At 61.2% G+C, this 20,824-nt stretch overlaps 1 protein-coding gene across 1 annotated transcript in view; it reads left to right on the plus strand.

The window, feature by feature from the left end:
• PDGFRB (platelet derived growth factor receptor beta) overlaps positions 1 to 18,148 on the plus strand; it is a 34,724-nt gene extending 16,576 nt beyond the window's left edge. The window contains exons 4-23 of the mRNA XM_062188856.1: positions 718 to 984; positions 1,628 to 1,755; positions 1,878 to 2,052; positions 2,565 to 2,757; positions 3,228 to 3,343; positions 4,386 to 4,509; positions 4,967 to 5,178; positions 6,655 to 6,749; positions 7,597 to 7,729; positions 8,022 to 8,126; positions 8,333 to 8,443; positions 9,457 to 9,616; positions 10,523 to 10,683; positions 11,211 to 11,329; positions 11,518 to 11,640; positions 12,541 to 12,652; positions 13,010 to 13,109; positions 13,648 to 13,753; positions 14,471 to 14,703; positions 16,183 to 18,148. Of these exons, the coding sequence (XP_062044840.1) occupies positions 718 to 984; positions 1,628 to 1,755; positions 1,878 to 2,052; positions 2,565 to 2,757; positions 3,228 to 3,343; positions 4,386 to 4,509; positions 4,967 to 5,178; positions 6,655 to 6,749; positions 7,597 to 7,729; positions 8,022 to 8,126; positions 8,333 to 8,443; positions 9,457 to 9,616; positions 10,523 to 10,683; positions 11,211 to 11,329; positions 11,518 to 11,640; positions 12,541 to 12,652; positions 13,010 to 13,109; positions 13,648 to 13,753; positions 14,471 to 14,703; positions 16,183 to 16,366 (2,957 nt within the window). The 3' untranslated portion in view covers positions 16,367 to 18,148. The remainder of the gene's footprint in view (positions 1 to 717; positions 985 to 1,627; positions 1,756 to 1,877; positions 2,053 to 2,564; positions 2,758 to 3,227; positions 3,344 to 4,385; positions 4,510 to 4,966; positions 5,179 to 6,654; positions 6,750 to 7,596; positions 7,730 to 8,021; positions 8,127 to 8,332; positions 8,444 to 9,456; positions 9,617 to 10,522; positions 10,684 to 11,210; positions 11,330 to 11,517; positions 11,641 to 12,540; positions 12,653 to 13,009; positions 13,110 to 13,647; positions 13,754 to 14,470; positions 14,704 to 16,182) is intronic.
• Positions 18,149 to 20,824: the final 2,676 nt, after the last annotated feature.

A 20,824-nucleotide genomic window follows, 5' to 3' on the forward strand; every position in this document is an offset into this window, starting at 1 on the left:
CCGGCACCTGGGGAGGAATTTCTTGCTACGTCATCCCATGGCAGGAGGCAGAAGGACAAGAGAGAGCAGGGGGGAGCAGACTTGCACTTGGGAATGGCACTGTCCCACTCATGAAGGCGGGGCCTTCATGGCCTACTCACCTCTTCATAGTGTTGCCACGGCAGTTACAGCTCAACCTGAGTTTTGGAGGGGACAAATGTCCAACCTGTAGCAGCACTTTCATTCTGTTATTTGTTTGTTTGTTTGTTTGTTTGTTTATTTGAAAGGCAGAGTTACAGGCGGGGAGAGAGAGAGAGAGAGATAGAGAGAGGGAGGCAGGAGGGGAGGGAGGGAGGTTGGCTGGTTCACTCCCTAGATGGCTGCAATGTCCAGAACTGTGCTGATCCAAAGCCAGAAGCTAGGAGCTTCTTCCAGGTCCCCCACGCAGGTGCAGGGGCCCAAAGACTTGGGCCATCTTCTCCTGCTTTCCCAGGACATAGCGGGGAGCTGGATCAGAAGTGGAGCAGCTGGGACTTGAACCGGTGCCCATATGGGATGCTGGCACTGCAGGTAGTGGCTTTAACTGCTACACCACAGCGCTGGCCTCAGCACCTTTATTCTGGAAAAGGGAGACTGAGGGCCAGAGAGGGGAGGGGACTTGCTCGAAGTCACACATCGAGTTAGTAATGGTCGGAAATCCTGTTCCCCTGACCCTCCTTCTTGGCTCCGCCCCGGCAGATCCCACCATGAGCTTCCTCCCTACGGAACCTGAGGAACTCTTCATCTTCCTCACGGAGGTAACTGAGACCACAATTCCGTGCCGAGTGACAGACCCTCGGCTGGTGGTGACGCTGCACGAGAAGAAGGAGGACGTCCCGCTGCCCATCCCCTATGACCACCAACGTGGCTTCTCGGGGACCTTTGAGGACAAGACCTATGTGTGCAAAACCACCATCGGGGACAGGGAGGTGGATTCCGATGCCTACTACGTCTACAGCCTCCAGGGTGAGCCCCCCTTTGGGCCCGGTGCTAGGCAGAGGCAGGTACACCCCGTCACAGAGGCACAGTCCTCCACGGGCCAGCAAGCATCAACTCCATTTTTCTCTGGGCCCTCAGATAGCCTGGGAGGGGAGGCAGTGCTGCCCCGTTTTACACATGAGGAAACTGGAGGCTTCCAGAGAGGGTGGCGCTTGCCCGTGGTCAAGGACTGTGTTCAGGGCGGACCTGGGCTGTACCACGTGGTTGGCAAAGACACAGGCTTTGGAGCCAGCTGAGTTTGAATCCGAGCTCTGCCACTTCCTATCCGAATGACTTTGCCCAGGACACGTAATCTCTAAGTCCTGTGCAAAACAGGAATAAAAATTCCTGCCCATCCTATGGGATTATTGTGAAGATTAACACCAAAGGCAGAGGCTCCTCATCCAGGATGTGCAGCCGATTAGACAACTACCACGGCTCGAGAACGGAGATTTTGTCTGCTGCGTTCACACAGAGCAGCCCCCGGTGTACAGCACGCGTTCACCAAATATGGGTTGGAGGATGCATCGGCATTCGTTCAGCCCTCTCCGGACCCCTAGCGCATCCTCAGGTTGAATCGCTGGTGGCTGGGGACGGCTTCCCCAGCCTTGGGTCAATCTCTCTCCTGCAGTGTCATCCATCAACGTCTCTGTGAATGCGGTGCAGACCGTGGTCCGCCAGGGCGAGAACATCACCATCATGTGCATCGTGACCGGCAACGAGGTGGTCAACTTCGAGTGGCGGTACCCCCGCCAGGAGGTAAAGCCGGCCCTGGGGCTTGGAGAGGGGAGAGGCCAGGCAGGGATGGAACCCTCAGCCTGCAGGCTGACTTCTCACGGACCCCTCCTCATCTGGGGGCTCGTCCTCGCCTGTCCCTGCAGAGTGGGCGGCTGGTGGAGCCAGTGACCGACTTCCTGTTTGATGTGCCCTCCCACATCCGCTCCATCCTGCACATCCCCAACGCCGAGACAGGCGACTCTGGGACCTACATCTGCAACGTGTCAGAGAGCGTGAATGACCATCGCGATGAAAAGGCCATCAATGTCACTGTGGTTGGTGGGTGCCTTGGGCCCAGTCCCCACCCCCAGTCTGAGCTGGACCCAGACCCTGGCACAGCCCCAGGGTACAGTCAGCCACTCTCTGGGCCAGCTTTACCTCTGTGCCAACCAAAGCCCCAGTTCTGGGAAAGACCCAAACCAAAATGCAGTGTCAGCCCCAAATCCACCCCGAATCCCAGCCTACTCTTCCTGCCTGACCAGAACCCCAGCTCCAATATGATTTTTAATCCTGCCCACCATCCTAGGCCCAGGCAGCCCCCTTCCTAAATTCAGCTAAGCCCAGACACAGAACTCCAACTCCAAGCCCCACCTCAAAGCTGGGCCCCACACCAACAGCTCTTGCTGTTGGCCCAGCCCCAACTTGCACCTGGCTCCTTTGGCGCTAAAGTCTGAAGCTCCGCCCCCCAGAAGGCGGGGCTCCTTGGGTGCCCACTTGATACCCAGCCCCCGGTTGGCACTGCCCCATTGGTGGCCGGGCATGGCCCCGCCCTGACGGCCCGCCCCTTGCAGAGAGCGGCTATGTGCGGCTGCTGGGAGAGCTGGGCGCGCTGCAGTTCGCCGACCTGCACCGGAGCCGGACGCTGCAGGTGGTGTTCGAGGCCTACCCTCCGCCCACCGTCCTGTGGTTCAAGGACAACCGCACCCTGGGTGACTCCAGCGCTGGCGAGATCGCCCTGTCCACACGCAATGTGTCCGAGACCCGGTGAGCAGCCGCTCGGCGCACCCAGGCCCACCTCTGGCACCCTGGGGGGTGCTGAGGCTGTGGTGCAACCAGAGCAGGGTCCATCCCTCCTTGAGCATCTGGTCCAGCGGGGGGACATGGGCGCCAGCCAGATGGTCACTCCGACACTTGTGATGAGCAGAGCTGCAGGTGGTAGCCACAGGAACAGCCCGAGCCGCTACCTTGGAAGCTTGGTCCTGCTACCTAGGAAGCCCGAGCTAGATACTGGCGGATACTAGTGGGGTTAAAGCATGCCAGACCCTCAGGAAGGGGGTGGAATAGGGCCTCCCTGCCCGCTCCCAGTCCCTCCCCGGCCTCACCTGGGACACCTGTGCAACTCCCAGGGCCTTGTTTCTCCTGCCTGTCCAGGGGAGCGGGGGGGTGGGGGTGGGGGGGTGGAGGAGCCCTTCCTGCTCTGACAGCTGGCTCTCCCGGCCTACACTGCTCCCCAGGTACGTGTCAGAACTGACGCTGGTGCGGGTGAAGGTGGCGGAGGCGGGCAGGTACACCATGCGAGCTTTCCATGAGGACGCCGAGGCCCAGCTCTCCTTCCAGCTGCAGGTCAACGGTGAGGGTCACCCCTGCCCCCTTCCCTGCTGCGTCTTCCCACATCCACGCAGGAAGCTGGAACCCAGGAGACTGCGTCCTGGGACCCTACCTGTGGCCCTCTGATCCAGGGGTGTCCTCTCCCTGGGCCTCGGTTTCCCCACCTGTCCAAGGTGGCCTTGGCTAGATGGGTATTTCTAAAACCTCAGGCGTTCATGCACCAAGGTCACAAGTTTCCCTCCTTGCATCACACTCATTGTACAGTAGGGGGAGCTGCGGGCGAGTTCTGTAGGTTAGAAGGTAACAAGGGGAAAAAGGCAGAGTCAGGCTCAGGAGGGTGGTGAGCAGGGTGGGCCTCACGGGGGAGGTGCCATCTGCTCTACGACTTGAAGACTGTGAGGGAATTGGCCAAGCGGATGTTGGGGTCAAGGCAGGGCAGAGGCCAGAGCCATGGCAGAAAGGCCCGAGTGGTCAGAACAGGGGGAGGGGAGGTCAGAGAGCAGGGAGGCAGTGAGGGGTGGGCAGAGGGCGGGTCCCTGAGGGCCCGGTCCAGCTTTACCACAGCCCAGATGAAGAGCCTTCCCAGGGTTCTGAGCTGACGGATGACACGATCCTGACTCCGTGTTTCGTCAATCGGCTCGCCTAAAATAAGCTTATTTTGAAAGACAAAATATAACCTCCCAATTGTAGATGGAAACTCAGCGTCACATGTCCTGAGTCTAAGGCAGCCACTAAAATAAGCTCAGAGGAAACAAAACAATGCGATTACACGCCAGCTCTGTGAGCGTGGCCGCCCCAGCTCCAGTCGCAGGGCCGCTCCCTTCTTGTTAAAAAGGAAGATTAGCAAGTCTCGGAGAGGTGTTAAACACACAGCAGTCCCTCCTGAGACTTGCCCTTTGAAGTGCCCTGAAGTGCCCGCAGCTTTCCTGGTAGTCAGTGTTCACCTGCTTTTAATGTTCGCCTCCCTGTCTCCCCCACCCTTCCAGGGGACCCGAGCAGGTCCTCCCTGGCCAGTCCCTTCCTGCTGACCCCACACTTCCGGGCCCTGTCCCCTCTCCCCGCAGTCCCTGTCCGTGTGCTGGAGCTGAGCGAGAGCCACCTCGCCAGTGGGGAGCAGATAGTTCGCTGTCGTGGCCGGGGCATGCCTCAGCCGAATGTCACCTGGTTTACCTGCAGAGACCTGAAAAGGTGAGCCCACCCAGGCCGGGCTCGGTCTCCTGGGCACCCACAGCCTGTGTCTAGCCCAGCCCTTTCCTCTGTAAACGCTGCTCCAGGCTGCAGCCACATTGTGGAATGCCAGCCTGCCATCTCCTTGGACACTGCATGACCCGAACTGTCGCTTCTCCTGACCTTGATCCCTGAGCGCCCCAGGAACCTCACCTGATCAGGGTGGTTCGCGCGTGATAGATAGAGGCAGGGTTCAGTTCAGGTTCTGCCTCTACCCCTGACACGGCCCCCAGCTGTGTGACCCTGGAGGCAAATGAGTGGAGTGGATCTCACAACCTGGGGTTTTCCGTTGTGGAGTGGGATCGCCCCCTGCTGGTCATTCGACGGAGCACGGCGCCGAACCCCGGGTGGAGGGAGGCAGCAGGGGACTGGACAAGCCCTCCTTGCTTCCCCCACCACTCGTTGGCTCTGCCTGCAGGTGCCCATCCGAGCTGCCGCCCACACCGCTGGGGAACCGCTCCGAGGACGAGAGCCAGCTAGAGACCAACGTGACGTACTGGGCGGAGGAGCAGGAGTTCGAGGTGGTGAGCACGCTGCGCCTGCGCCACGTGGATCAGCCGCTGTCGGTGCGCTGCGTGCTGCGCAACCTGCGTGACTACGACACCAAGGAGGTCACCGTGGTGCCGCACTGTGAGTCCGCCGGCGTCCCTCGCCCCTCCACACCCCTGCATTCCTGGTGACTGTGCCCAGGCGCCCACACGGCGCGTCTGTAGCAGCCCAGAGCACTGTGAAACTGGCCAGGGCACATGCATGTGTGCAAACACAGGTCTATAAACTGGATGTGAACGAAACTGTGTGTGTGGCACGTGTAACCCGTCTGTGCACCTGTGCCACATGCCTGGCACGTAGGGATCTGTGAACCGGGTACTGAGAGGCGCCTGATCCCCAAAGATGTGCGTGAAGCTGGCAGGTGCATCTGGGAGCCTGGACTTGGGATGCCTGGCTGTCTGGGTAGCCGCCGAGGGCGTGTACGTGAGCGTGATGTGAGCATGCCTAGACCCTGGGTGGACAGGCCCCTGGACTTGTCCATGCACGTGCCTGTGTGTGCACAGACCTGCCTCCTGGCCCCTGCCCTGTGGTACGTGGGTGGGTCTCCTACTTCCGGCATCACCCTCATGCTCCCTGTGGGCACACACATCCCTGGGCCAGCTGCTGTGTGGTCAGACAGTGTGGACAGCGGCCCACAGACCAGCTCTGAGTTGTTGTATGGTGCCCGGAGTGGATGCCATGCACCAACCAGGGACAGCTGGGGTGGCTGGAGGAAGCCTCCCCTTCCTTACTCAGAGTGGGCTCCTGGAGAGATGGGGGCTTGCTTCCCAGGATGGAGGTGTGGCTGGTACAAGTGACATGGGCCAGGGACCCTGAGCAGGAAGTGTGGGGAGGAGACCCTGGGGAGGCAAGACAGCGCTCTCTGTGGGGTAGAGAAGGGCAGGTGGGAGGGAGAGTTTCCAGGGTGCCCAGTGGGCAGGGCAGGGGAGAGTCTGTCCCAGGTAGATGGGGAGGAGTGGGGACGTGTGCAGCAAAGCTGTGAAGGAGACTCAGGCTTGGGTGTCCCAGTGTGGGGCCTGTGTGCTTAGTGAGGTAGCCCTGTGGATGCACTTCAGAGCACCTGTCACTGCCCTACCTCCCTTCCCAGCTCACCCCCACCCCATGCTCCCGGGTGGAACTGGGCAGGAGGCAGAGGCTCTATGTGCAGCTTCCTGCCCCTGAGTGGCTGCCCACGCAGGTCATTGGCCACTGGGTCAGGCATGGAACTCAGCTCAGGTCCACTCAGGCATGGTTTCAGAGAGAAATGAGAGTGGCCCAGGCCGCATGGCAGGCCCGGGCAGTGGACAGGATGAAGGCAAGGGGTTTGGCCCTGGCGCGGGCAGAAGGTGGTGAGGCCGGCAGAGAGCTGGGGTCATGGGAGGCATGGGGTGTCTGCCGGGGAAGCTAAAGACGTGACTGGAGCCAGGATGGAGAGGCTGACCTGGTGGGCCGCTGGGCAGGGTCACGGCGGGGTGGGAAATGAAGACAGACGACTTGCGAGGCCAGCGGTCAGTGGAATGAAGGAGGCAGCTGCCCAGGCCCTGCTTACCCAAGGCCTGCTCTGCTCCCTGCCCCCAGCGCTGCCCTTCAAAGTGGTGGTGATCTCGGCCATCCTGGCCTTGGTGGTACTGACGATCATCTCCCTCATCATCCTCATCATGATCTGGCAGAAGGTGAGTGCTCCCCAAACCCCGCCAGGAGCCCCATTCTGCAGGGGCTCCCCTGCCCTCCCGCGCTCGCACCCTCCTGGAACCCTGCTTGAGTTGACCGTGTGCGGGGTGCAGCCTGGAGCTCACGTGGGGATTTATAGAGAATGACGCTGGGTGTCTGAGCCGCCTCCACCCCCAGCAGCCTGGGCTATCTGGGACTTCCGGGCTGCGACTGCGCCCCAGGACCCCTGCTCCAGCATCATCCCTCTCATCCCAGCCACAGGGCACGGCCTCTTTGGGGGAAGCGCACTGGCTTTAGGGTTCTTTGGGCTCCCTGCACGGACACGCCTGGGTCCACTGAGGAGCACTGTGCTCCTCCTAACTTTAGTGTCTGTTCCGACCCTTCACCGCTCTGTGATGCCAGCGGTGTACGGTTCCCGACCCTCTCGTCCCTGTCCGGTGCTGTGATCCCAACATCCTGCCCTGAGATTCCTGCTCTGCCTGACCTAGCCTGGGAGGCCCCGTCCGCCCCCAGCAGAGTCCCCCTACTTCATCCCCTTTCTTTCTGGGGCTGCCTGTGCTGCTCCTCCCATCCATGGAGCAGCTGGGGCTCTGGGAGAAGCTGGCATGGAGGTTCTGATGACCCAGGCCCCACCATCAGCTGCTCCTCAGCTTGCCAAGTCCCACAGGCTCCTCCGCCACTGTCCCCTCTGGGCCCCTGAAGGCTGTGGCTCAGCCGTTCGTTTGCTGTGTGACTTCAGATGTGGCCCTGTCCCTCTCTGGGCCTCCGTCTGTCCTCTGCGGGGCTGGCCTGTTGGACCTTAAGGTCAGAGACCCCCATGACAGTCCATTCCTGCTCTTGGTGCTGCAGAAGCCACGCTACGAGATCCGGTGGAAGGTGATCGAGTCCGTGAGCTCTGATGGCCACGAGTACATCTACGTGGACCCCATGCAGCTGCCCTACGACTCCACATGGGAGCTGCCGCGGGACCAGCTTGTGCTCGGTCAGTGCTAGGAGGCCTCCCGTGGCAGCTCTGAGACCTAGGGCTGGAGTCTTGCCTTCTTTGGCCCCCAGCGCTGAGGTCTTGTGACGGTGAGACCCCTCCAAGGCGAGAGAGGACCTAGGAGGACAGGCTGGGGAAGTGGGGGTGGGGGGTGTCGAGGAGCCATGTGCCCTGGGGAGACAGGACGGCTCTGGGGGTGGTTGACCCGGGAGAGTGGCCCTGCGCCCCCTGAGAGGGGTGGCAGCTGCCACTTCCTGGTCGGCCAGGAGCTGAGGGCTCATCTCTACCCCAGGTCGCACCCTTGGCTCCGGCGCCTTCGGGCAGGTGGTGGAGGCCACAGCCCACGGCCTCAGTCACTCGCAGGCCACCATGAAGGTGGCAGTGAAGATGTTGAAATGTGAGTCCTGGACCCCACTCCCCCCGGGCTCTCTGTGGACGTTCAGTCTCTCTCTGGGCAGACTGTGCGGCCACACCACACGAGAGGGCGCCACACCCCGGCCTCCTGGTGCCTCCCCCACCCCTGGCCACTTGGTCTCCCAGCACGGGAAGGGGCATCCGCAGAGCCACAGTGACAGGCCCTGGCTGGGCCCCTCTTGCCCTCAGCCACAGCCCGGAGCAGCGAGAAGCAAGCCCTCATGTCCGAGCTGAAGATTATGAGTCACCTCGGGCCACACCTGAACGTGGTCAACCTGCTGGGGGCCTGCACCAAAGGAGGTGAGCAAGCCCACTCCCCGGAGGCTTAGGGGAAGCACCTGGTCCCTGGCCACTCCCAACTCGCCCCCCCCCCCCCCCCCCCGGCCGCAGGTGGTTCACAGATACCAGGACCCTCCCGCAGGAGGGGCCCCACCCAGCCCAGCCCAAGCCCTCATTTCACAGTCCCAGACATGACACTGGTGCAATCAAAAACACTCCGGCGCAGGTCCCAGCTGCTTCCAAATCCAGGTGTCCACTTGATTTGCACAACACGTTTTGAGATATTAACAACTCATGTGACCCTGGGATGAGTTACATGAGGGGGTGTCTGAAAGTTCATAGCAGAATGAAATCAAAAGTTGGGTTTATTTTGGGGCAAAGATTCTGAACTCCATGCAGAGTTTTTGCATAACGTATATTGATTTGCCATAAACTCCTGGGACACCTCCATGGGAGACCCCCAGTGTGCTTTCTCTCAGATCCTGGAAGGATGTCTCTCTGGCCAACTGTGTTTATTTGAAAGCTCTGATTGCAAGTTCGACCAAAAAAAAAAAAAGTTACTATTCTGCAGCTGTGTATTGTGATATTTGGGATTTTCCTTGGTATTGAGCAAGCAGAACAAAATACGGAAGTACGCTGTGTGCACAGGCCAGCGGAGGTCCTCAGCGATGACTCGTTTCAAAGTTAATGTTTCCCTCAATGTCTTAAAGCTCCCGCTGATTGAGTAAAGGCATTGAACTTGCATAGAACCCGTAAGCTCTGGCTCCATCGTCAGCTTTGCCTTGCAAACCTATCAGTCATGGCGTGCTTGGCACGCGCCATGCTGACAGAGACACTGTGGCACTATCTCATTCATCCTCTGAGTGTCGCTAGCCCCACGGAATAGATGTGCAAACTAAGTCCCAGGGAGACTAAGGGCCTTGCTCCTAGGAGAGCCTGGGTCTGCACGGCCTCGAGCCCCCGGGCGAGCTGCCTCTCCCCCAGCACCCTGCCTGGTGGTTAGCGTCTTGGCCCTGAGCCCGGTGCCCCCACAGGGCCCATCTACATCATCACCGAGTACTGCCGCTATGGCGACCTGGTGGACTACCTGCACCGCAACAAGCACACCTTCCTGCAGCAGCACTCCGACAAGCGCCGCCCGCCCAGCGCCGAGCTCTACAGCAACGCCCTGGCCGTCGGCCTGCGGCTGCCCAGGTACCCAGCGGGATGCTGCGGCCCGTGGTGGGGGGGGGCACCTGCTCGCTGCCTCCTTGTCCAGGAGAGGAAGCTGAGGCCATGGGGAGTGGTGAAGGGGGGCGCCACAGGCTGTCCAGCCCATGTGAGGGAATGATGGGGTGATGGTAGCAGTGCTGGGGACGCCTGCCCCCTGCTTGGCCGTGCCGGAGTGCCAGGCCCTGGGCCACGCCCTCTGCAGACGTGACCCCGCGCACTGGCCTTGTGCTCTGAGTTCTTGCTGTCCTGCCCGGGGCACGCAGGGGCAGAGGCAGGGGCGGGGTGAGAGTCAGGCCTCCCGAGTCACAGCTTCCCCGTTTCTGCCCCTCTGGCCTCCCCGGTGCCCCTGCGGCACCCAGCTCCCGTGGTCATTTCTAGAAGACCGTGTCTTAGTTCTTTTGCTGACTGCCACAGCAAAGGCAGGAGAGAGTCCAGAAGGCATACGGAAGAGGGGAACACTCAGCCCTGTTGTCCCGGCTGAAGGATCGGAATCCTACCCATCTCCCTCCTGGCCGCACAGCTCGCTGGGTGCCAAGACTGCTGATGGAGATCCGAGGCCAGCCCGTGCTGCCCACGCAGGGCAGGTGCCGGCACTCCCGGGGCCTCGTGCCTGGGTGGTGCTGGAGGAGCCACACTTACCTGGTGGCGCTCGTCCCAGGGAGCAGTACCCGCCTCATGTGAGCTCACTGAGGACGTGTGCCCAGCTGCGTGTCCTTTGGGCAGCCCCAGAGCCCAGCTTGGGGCCTCACGGGTTGCTTGAAAGGGCAGATCTGTGGCATGGGGACCGATGGAAGGAGAGTGAGTGACTGAGCCTTGTGCGCAGGGGGCACAGGACAGGGCAGAGAAAGGAAAGCCCATGGCCTCTCCTGTGACGCCCTCTGCCCACAGCCACATGTCCCTGACCGGCGAGAGTGATGGCGGCTACATGGACATGAGCAAGGACGAGTCGGTGGACTACGTGCCCATGCTGGACATGAAAGGAGACGTCAAATACGCTGACATCGACTCCTCCAACTACATGGCCCCTTATGATAACTACGTCCCCTCCGGTGGGTGGCCACCACGTCCTCACATATGCACATACCATGATACCGCCTTCTTGCCCAGCCTTGCGGTAACTCTGGGAAGAAGGTGGCCGTGTGCCCATTTCATGGATGTGGACACTGAGGCCTGCCACCTGCACAAAGCTGCTGTGTATTGGATCCTATTTACAAGTTCAGAGGCATGCACATATCATGCAGGCACAAGAGGGGTGAGGTGGGAGTGCCAGGGAGGGAGGGGGGGTATGGCCTTCTAGGGCCTGGGTGTGACGGAATCTGTTCACAGCCAGCCCCAGCTGCTCTGGTGTCCCTGAGAGTCGAGTAGTCCAGGCTGAGCAAAGTGGGCCCAGGGCTAGCACCAAGTTTTTCTGACCAGTGAGGGCACCGATGAAGTGGGCGTGGCTTAGGTTAGCAAGGAGCCCCTCCTGTCGGGGAGAACTGCAGGCTCAGTAGCCACTGCCCAGGACCCTCGCTCCCTGGAGCTCTGTGGGCCAGGAGCAGACACAAGATGGCCATGACCCTCTGTGCTCCCCCAGCCCCCGAGAGGACCTACCGGACCACTCTGATCAACGAGTCCCCGCTGCTCAGCTACACGGACCTCGTGGGCTTCAGCTACCAGGTGGCCAACGGCATGGAGTTCCTGGCCTCCAAGAACGTACGTGTGGCCTTGGGGTGGGGGAAGGTGGCTCTCCAGATAGCCAGAGTTCAGGGCTCCTCTGCTGGGCGGGGCCAGCCAGGGCACTCAATCCCCCCCCCCCCCGCCTGGCCCCGCCCCCTCGCCCAGTGGTGGAGGGTCTTCCCACCAGGGCCCCGAGGGCTCAGCTCCCCACTTGCCCCGCCCAGTGCGTTCACCGAGACCTGGCGGCCAGGAACGTGCTCATCTGTGAGGGCAAGCTGGTCAAGATCTGTGACTTCGGCCTGGCCCGAGACATCATGCGCGACTCCAACTACATCTCCAAAGGCAGCGTGAGTGCCTCCTCGGGGCCCCCGGGGGTGGGCTCCCTCCCGATCAGCGCGGCTGGGGCTCTTGTGGGGCTCAGAGGAGTGGGAAGAGGCAGGAAGGGGCCGGGAGGGAAGCCCCCCAGATGTGCACAAAGCAGGAGGAGGAGCAGATGCTCAGGTCCCCTAGGTGCAGCCGGGCTGGCAAGGACCGACAGGCTCCCCAGGTGGGTGGGAAGGAGGAGCAGACCAAATGTGGTGTCCCAGGGGTGGCGGGAAGATGGGGAAGCCCAGGTGACACTGTCTGAGAGAGCAGTAGGTCCCAGCCATCGCTGGCTTGGCTGAAGTGTGACCATCCAGGACGGGCGTCTGGTCTAGCGGTGAAGACACCACTTGGGGGGCCCACATCCCATGTCGGGGTGCCTGGTTCCGTCTGCTCGTGCCTCCAGCTTCCTGCTAACGGGCACCCCGGGAGGCAGCAGGTGACAGTTTAAGTGGTTGGGTCCACATGTGGGAGACTAAGATTGAGTTCCTGGCTCCCAGCGTTGACCCCTGGCTCAGGGCCAGTGCAGCATTTAGGGGTGAGCCAGCAGCTGGGTGCTCTGTGTCTGCTTGCCTCTCAATTAGACAAATTTTCTTAAATGCGTCCATCCAGCCTCCCACTCCTCTCCCCCTTTCCAGTGAGCCAGGATGAGAGGTGGGTGGTAGCGCCACGGCAGGTTCCTGACTCCCCTGCCTGCGTGCCCACCAGGCAACCCTCCTGGGCTCGGAAGGGGGCACCTGTTCTGTGAGGGACCCTGGGACTTTCTCCCAGCCAGCGAGCCAAGGGACAGTTTCCTGGGTGCTTCGGCGCCCCCGAGCCCCAGGCCGCACACTCCGGCCCCGAGCACCACGGGGCTGCACTCAGCCCATCCCCCCTCCCCACAGACCTTCCTGCCCCTGAAGTGGATGGCCCCCGAGAGCATCTTCAACAGCCTCTACACCACCCTGAGCGACGTGTGGTCCTTTGGGATCCTCCTCTGGGAGATCTTCACCCTGGGTAGGCGCCCTTCTGCCCCCGGCCGTGCCATGGCATCCGCCTGTGGGACAGGTGCTGAGACAGGCTCAGGGGCTCTGGGCCACACCCCAGTTTTTCTGCTCCCCCCTGCTGTGTGGCCGTGGCAGGTTCTTGTCCCCTTGGGACTTCTGTATCTCTGCGTTTGGGTATTGGGAGGGAGAGTTTGGACAGTGACGCCCAAGAGCCTGGTTATCAGGTGTTCTGGGCAGGGTGGCAGCCCACATTTGCCAATGCCAAGGGCCCTGCACCCTCACCCCCACCAGGGCCAACCTGCCTCCCTGGGCCCGGTAGAGTAGGGTCACCTAAGCCTGCGGGTCCCCTGTCTCTACTCTCTGACAGGCGGCACACCGTACCCGGAGCTGCCCATGAACGAGCAATTCTACAACGCCATCAAGCGGGGCTACCGCATGGCCCAGCCCGCACACGCCTCGGACGAGATGTGAGTGGAGCCTGCCCCACCTGGGAGGGTTTTGTGGGTGCAAACCACAGATACGCAGCCCTGCCGGCTTACACCAAAGACACATCCCTTTGCTCAGCCGAGGCAGGACTGGATCTGGTGTTCAGACGGTGTCATGAGGACGTTCTCGTCCCAGCCTGGGCTCTCTCTGCTTTCCTCTGTGCTGGCCTCGTTTCCAGGCTGGCACTGCCCACGCGGCTGCCGGTTGCTGGCACCACAGGTCCAGCAGGCATGCCGGAGCTGACTGTCCCGGGCCAGCCGGTGTCACGGGCCATCCACAGCCCACCACCGAGCGGAGGGGACGGCAGCTCCTGTGGGCCAAACCTGGGGCATGGGCTCCCCAGCGTGTGGCAGACAGATTAGGGGTGCTGGGAGGGAAGGCCAAGGCCGCGATGGCAGGCAGCGCCTGTCCGACACCCTCCCAGCCCCCTTGCCTGGCTGCTGCGTTCCCAGAGTTGCCGGCTCCAGCTCCCCTGGGCCCCAAACCCGAGATCCTGAGCCGCTCTGCCTCTCTCCCCAGCTACGAGATCATGCAGAAGTGCTGGGAAGAGAAGTTTGAGATTCGGCCCCCTTTCTCCCAACTCGTGCTGCTTCTCGAGAGGCTGCTGGGCGAGGGTTACAAAAAGGTAAACTGAGGCAGGGTGGGCGCAGAGTTGTGATGCAGAAGTTGGCCCCCGATTCAGGGCTCTGCGTGCGGTGCTGTTGTTTGGAGGAGACCCCCGTACCCTCTCTGGGCCTCCATTTCTCTGCTGCTGCTGGACAGACCTGGGCTGCGGCGATGAGCTACCTTTTTGGTGGCACAGAGCTCTTCAGTGGGCTCCTACGTGGGCGCTGACTGACTCGGCACAGGGCGGGGCCGCAGCCCTGGAATCCTGCTGCCTTCCCAGACCTCTGCATCCTGGCCAGATCTGGGGCTCTATGACCACAGCAACCCTGTCATAGGCTGCTCCAAGGCACACAGAGCCGCAAGGACCCTAAAATGCTGCCCCGTCCAGCAGCAGGAGCCAGGGAGAGGCGGGGAGGTGCAGACGCGGCCCTTCCTGAGGTCTGGCTCTCACCCCTGTGCCCATGCCCGGCAGCATTCCCAGGGACCAGGGAGATGTAGAGTCATCGCCTCCTCATGGTGAGGGCACCTGGGGACAATGGGGGCAGGAGGAGAGCGCTAACCTGCTCTGCAGTGGGGAGGGGTGAGGCGCTCAGGCTGTGCTGCCTCCACTCCCTCCCTCTGGGCGGGGCGGCGTAGCAAACCCCGTTCCTTCCTGAGCCCCCGTGGCCCGACTTGCTCAGATGGTCCCTGAAGCCATCTCTGTTTCTCTGGTTCCCCCCGATGCCTGGCGGAGCAGAAGTACCAGCAGGTGGATGAGGAGTTTCTCAGGAGTGACCACCCGGCCATCCTCCGGTCCCAAGCCCGCTTCCCAGGGTTCCACGGCCTCCGATCTCCCCTGGACACCGGCTCTGTCCTCTACACGGCCGTGCAGCCCAACGAGGGCGACAATGACTACATCATCCCCCTGCCTGACCCCAAGCCCGAGGTTGCTGATGAGGGCCCCCTGGAGGGCTCCCCCAGCCTTGCCAGGTAGCCGCACAGCATGCATGGTGTGTGTGTGTGTGTGTCTGCCTGGGGCTGAGCTGGCTGCAGGTGACATGGCCAAGTACTCATTCCTATGAGTGGACAGGACTGACCTGGGATGACGTCAGGTGTGAGGCAAAGACCAGTCATAGAAGGAGGGGCTGGGGATCATTTGTGAGCCCTGCCTTTTTTTTTTTTTTTACACTTTTTGACAGGCAGAGTGGACAGTGAGAGAGAGGGAGACAGAGAGAAAGGTCTTCCTTTTGCTGTTGGTTCACCCTCCAATGGCCGCTGCGGCTGGCACACTGCAGCCAGAGCACCGCACTGTTCAAAAGGCAGGAGCCAGTTGCTTATCCTGGTCTCCCATGGGGTGCAGGGTCCAAGCACTTGGGCCATCCTCCACTGCCTTCCCGGGCTATAGCAGAGAGCTGGCCTGGAAGAGGGGCAACCGGGACAGAATCCAGTGCCCCAAGCGGGACTAGAACCCGGTGTGCCGGCGCCGCTAGGCGGAAGATTAGCCTGTTGAGCCACGGCGCCGGCCGAGAGCCCTGCCTTTTAAGAGGCTCTGGGTACCCTCCCCTCTCTGGGCCCTGTCGTAGCCCCAAGGACAGGGTCATGGCCAGCCTCAGGCCTGTGGTCTGTCCTTCAGCCCTGGGAGCCCAGCGTGGCTGTAGAGGCACCCACAGCAGTTCAGGCCAGAACTCAGGCCAGGAAGGAGGCTGGTGGTTTTCTTCTCGCCTTGGGATGCCTGAGGCTGCCGCGTGGGACAGCCCTGGCTGTGGCCTGGGATTGCTGTTGAGACAGGATCCCCCCTCGGCTGAAGATCGGGGCTGCCCAGGAGGCCAAACCCACCCCCAGACGAGATCCAGCCCAGGGTGGAGTGGGGCAGCCACCGGCTGTTACCGCTGCTATGGTACCTGCCCAGGCTTCTCCCCTGCAAGCCTCGGTTTCTCCACCAGCACTGGCAGTGCACGCAGGCCAGAGCGGGCCCTTTGTCCTTTTGGCTGTGCCATGGAGGAAGCCAACATCCTCAGGCTCCAGGGAGACGGCACAGAGGAGTCACTGTAGAGTTCAGTTGGTGGGGGTTGTGAATGCTGACCCTGCTCTGTGCCCTCAGCAATCGGCTCCACCTCTCAGAACTTCAGTTGCTCTTCTGTAAAATGACCACAGTGAAAGCCCTTCAGGTAGGGGTTGGTGGGAGGATTAAGAGACAGCACAGTCCTTTAGGAGGGTAGATGCTGCTGGCTGAGAAATGGACTTTGGGGTCAGCTGCACCTGCTGGGAAGTCCGGCTCCTCCGCTCACCTGGGCCAGGGACATTACTTCCCTGAGCCACAGGTCCTCCACGGTGCAGCCCTTGCGTAGTCTCTACAAGGACTGTGGGAGCCAAAGCATGCCCGTGGGACACTCAGACAACTAGTCCTGAGAGCCTCCTGCGTGTTCCCATGTCCCCTCCCCGCCTCACTCACCCGCCTCCTTCCTCTAGCTCCACCCTGAACGAGGCCAACACGTCTTCCACCATCTCCTGTGACAGCCCCCTGGAGCCCCAAGAAGAAGCAGAGCTCGAGCCACAGGTGGAGGCACCAGAGGAGCCCCAGCCGGAGCAGGAGCAACCGGCAGATCCGGGCTGCCTGGGGCTGCGGGCCGAAGCGGAGGACAGTTTCCTGTAGGGGGCTGGCCCCGACTCCACCCTGCCTGGAGCCCCCCCTCCTGCCTCCCAGCACCCGGCACCGCCCGGCCACCTGCCCCCTTCAGCTGTCTTTTCTGGGAGGCTCTGCCCCTGACGTGTTGGGTCCCAGACCTTGGGGCTGCCCTGGGAGGTGAGAGCCGGGGGGCCTGGGAGGTGAGAGAGCCGTGACCGGCCCTCTGCCTCTGGCTCTGTGCAGGGCCCTCCCAGGAGACTCCGTCTCCCCGCAGACACGATGGACGAGGTGGGTTTTCCTTCCGGCAGGCAGGTGCACAGGTGGGAATCCCTGGGGTGAATGAGGCAGTCTGTCGCTTCTCTCTGTCCGGCCAGCTGCCCTTGATGGGGCTGCGGCTCCCTCCTCACCTCGCAGTTGGATCCAGCATGGCTGGGAGGGACCCTGTGTCCCCAGCTCCCGGCTGAGCTGGGGCCCGCCTTGGACAGAGGTGCCCCTTCCAGCAGACACCTCCCCTGCGGCCAGTGTCCCCTCTCCCAGGTCCGAGCTGGTCTGGGGCCTTCTGTGTTTACTGAGTGCTGTTAGCTAATGCAGGATGCCCTGGCCCACACCTGCCACCCAGGGCAGTTGGGGCATACCCAGCCATCAAGGTGCCCATGTCCCATCTTTCGGGTCCCGTTGTCCTGGGGACTTTTCCTCATTGTCCGTGGTCTGGATGCCCCTGCTGGAGACTTTGGGAAGGCCCCATGTGCAATGTGTACTGCTGATGTGCCAGCCTGAAGCACCACGTGTATGCACCAAGACATGGCCCGGACTCTGCGCTGGACCTGCTGTGAGATCTTGGAGGAATCCTTTGCCTTCCCTGGGCCTTGTTGACCCCTTTGACAAATGAGCACGTTGGACTCATTAACTCCAAGTGCCTTGCCAGCGCCAACATTCTAGAATAGTCCAAAGGCCTGCACTTCGCCCAGATGAAGCAAGGCCGAGGGTCTCAACTCTTCATCCTGAAGGTCAGCTGGGCCCTGGGGAGATTCCAGACCACACAGCACACTCTAGGGGTTCAGGCACAGTGCTGCCTCCCCCAAGGCCCTGCAAGTCCCAACAGCCCAGCTGCTAGGACCTCGACTTGGGGTGAGAGCTGGGGAGCTGGAAAGCCCCTGGCAGCTTCCCCGGGGGGCATGGCAAGGACCCCACTCCGCAGTGACTCTGACCTCTGGAGTTCTCCTGGGTGAGGGGGCCCAGAGGACACATCACATGACCACGTGCGGCCCGCGACCCCAGCGCCTGCCATCCACGTATGTGCTGCAGGCGGGCTGGACAGCGGGACAAGGATGTCCCCTAGAGGACGAGAAGCCTGGAGTGGGCACCGCGGACAGCGGTGTGAGTGATGGGCGCCTTGGACACTGCCCTCTCACTTGCCCGAGGCAGCATGCCATGGGGCGTGGTGTTTGTCACTGCCCAGGCCTGGCAGTGGCATCTCACTGTCCCCAGCTCAGTGGGCATTAGATGTGCCAGGGGAGTAAGCGCTATGGCCAAGACCCTGGCAGGGGCAGGGCTGGAAAGGGAGTGAGGAAAGGTTGACCCCGGTGGGTGCCAGCCAGCACCTGCCCCGGGACCCCCAAAGCCTGGTCGAAGGAGGAGGAGTGGGGTCTCACTACGGTACCAAAGATATACTCACCTAGGTTTACAAGTATTTTAGGACTCACAGTAACTCACATTTATACAACAGAAGTGCTATTTTGTACGCTAAGTTTTCCTATCCGTGTACTTTTTTTAAGGGAAAGATTTTAATATTAAACCTGGTGCTTTTCACTCGGGGTCTCTGGTCTCTCCTGTGTACGGGTTTCTGTGTTGGGTGGGAGGGGGCGTGCGTGGGGTAGGCAGGGGTTCCCCCCAGCCACAGGTCCCCAGACAGGTCCCTCCAGTCCTGAGTCGTGTTTCCTTCCTCCCAAAACTGGTGGTTTCCACTGCCCATCCCGTGCTGGGGCTGGCTGGCCCAGACCTAGGTTGGCTTCCCCAGGCTCGGGGGGAAGAGGTTTTCTGGGCCTGTGGTGCAGGGCCCTGGGTTGGGCCGCAGGGCATGGGGAGGCAGGGCTGTTCAGAGGCTCTGGTGCCAAGGAGCCTGAGCCCCTCCTGTTGCCTGCCCCTCAGCATGTGCCTGGGCTTTGGCTACTAAGCTGGGACAGCCTCTGCCTCCCTCCTCTGCCCACAGCCCACGCCGAGGCTGGTGTGTGTGGCTCGTGAGTGGCGTCGGCTGGAGCCCGGATTCCAGGTCCGGGTGAGTCATGGTCAGGGCCAGGTAGGAACACGGAAGACACGGATGCCAGGGGTGCCAGAGAGCAAGAAGTGACGCAAGGGAAGAGGAAGAGGAGGGTGGGATGTGTGGCAGGGTGAGGGCAGGGGAGGGAGAGGGGAAGCAGGCTGTGGCTCGAGGGTAGTGTCTGGCTGGCCGTGTGCGTGGGTGGGGAGGCGCGGCAGACGTCTGAGCTGTAGAGGTGCAGTGCTTGTGGGACTGGCACGAGCCAGGGGTCCTCGCCCTGTAGACCCCAGACTCGCGGGACCCAGGCCACAGCCCAGGGACAGGGTGGAGCTTCCCAACTCTCCCCCCCACCAGGGCCTTTGAGGGGAACCTCATGAGGTCCCACCTGCTTGCTGTGCTCTTGGGCCACTCCCTGCTCTCTGAGCCTGGCCAAGGACACCTGGGCCTGGAGGGAGCCCCACGTCTTCCTGGACCATCTCCAAGAGCCAGGCTGTGGCTGCACTGGGGCAGCCATGACTCACAGCCCAGGCGCCAACTCAGGGGCAGCTGAGCCATGCCAGGGAAAACCCCTGTGGCCACAGGGCCTGGCCACGCACAGCCCACCCTCCCCAGAGCCTGGGACTGCTTGGCTTCTGGCTGTGGCAGGAGCTGGAAAAGGCAGTACCTCTACGTGCCCTGTTGGGAGAATGAACAACCCACATTCCAGACGGGGATTATCATGGCTCACGGGAAAGCGTCCGCCTGGAGGTCAGGAGACCTTGTCTCCTTCCACGGACACCTGTTACTTACAGGACTTGGGCTGGGTGACGCCCCATGGGCCTTGGTGTTCTCGGAGGGTAAACAGCCCTAACGATGCCCAAGAGACAAAGCATGCAACAGGTGCCGAGGGCAGGGTGGCCCCGTTCCTTTACTCACATTTTCTCATTTTACCCTCGCATCCTCAAGACGGTGGACCGCATCCTGCTAGAGTCTCCTGTTAGAAAGGAGATGCTTTGGAAGGACTTGCCCAAGACCCTCTGTTGGGTGTGGCAGGGACGGGAGAGGCTCGGAGCTGGGGTCTGGCTGAGACCGGGTCAGCGCTCAGTGGTGGGGGTCAAGGGAGCACCGGCCCAGGGCTGCAGAGCCTGGGAGGCGCAGCCGGGCTCTCACTGCTGTGTCCCGACTTCTCGTTTCTGATGCTGCGTGATCCTGAGAGCCAGGCCAGGGAAGTGTGGCTGAGCAGGGAGAACCCGGAGAAGCTGAGGGCTGGTGCAGTCGTCCGACCTGGCTGGGGGCACGGCCAGGCCAGAGCAGGTGCGGGCTCTGGGAGAACCGCAGGGCAGGCCTTGGTGGGCTTCCACATGCCGGGGAAGGAGGGTGAGCTGGCATTTCCCTCCCAGACAGATGAGCCATGGGACTGCACGACTCCTCCACCACACTCCTCACAGTCAGGCTCCTGTTCCTGGAAAAAGAGGAGACAGAAAGGGGCTCTTCCCACTGGGGCCGACCCTTGGCGACTGTGCGCTGTGCTCAGCTGCCCTGGGGGTAGGAGCTGATCCTCTGTAAACTCTGTTTCTCACTGCTCACAGTTAGTTACATTTTTCAGGAGTTTTCCTCCTTGCATCCATCCTGATGTGATTTGTGTTCTATATTGCCGCCGTACCTGCAAGACATACAACAGCTGTCTAAAAACACAACACTAGCATTTTGCAACTTTTTGCTTTCTTCACTTCGCAATGCATCATGGACAGACTCCCAAGTCCGTGGTATGTGCCGGTGTTAATCAATCATTCTGAGAGCTGTGCGTAATTTGAAAGCATGCCTGTGCCAGAAACTACTCAAGCCATCCCCTGCTGATGGGCCATTAGATTGTTTCTAACTTTTCAGAGTTATAAATTGTGCCACAGTAACCTTTGTTTGAAAATATATTTGTATCGGCAGGTGTATGTACATATTGTTCCCATAGGATAAACTTCTAGATGTAGAGTTGCTGAGTAAAGAGAACGAGCATTCCAATATCTTACTGGGATCTAACAGTTCCCCTTGAAATACACAAAATCATGGTGCTTCTGTGGGCCAAGAGAATCCAACACAAAGGGCGGGCATTTGGAGCAAAGCTTAAGACAACTGCAAAAAAACCATCTCAGAGCGCCTGGTCTGAGTCTTGGCCACTCTGCTTCAGATCCAGCTTCCTGTTAATGGACCTAGGAGGTAGCAGGTGATGGCTCCAGTACCTGGGTCCCTGCCAC

This window comes from Lepus europaeus, chromosome 4, assembly GCF_033115175.1.
Source record: "Lepus europaeus isolate LE1 chromosome 4, mLepTim1.pri, whole genome shotgun sequence".
Taxonomy (NCBI): domain Eukaryota; kingdom Metazoa; phylum Chordata; class Mammalia; order Lagomorpha; family Leporidae; genus Lepus; species Lepus europaeus.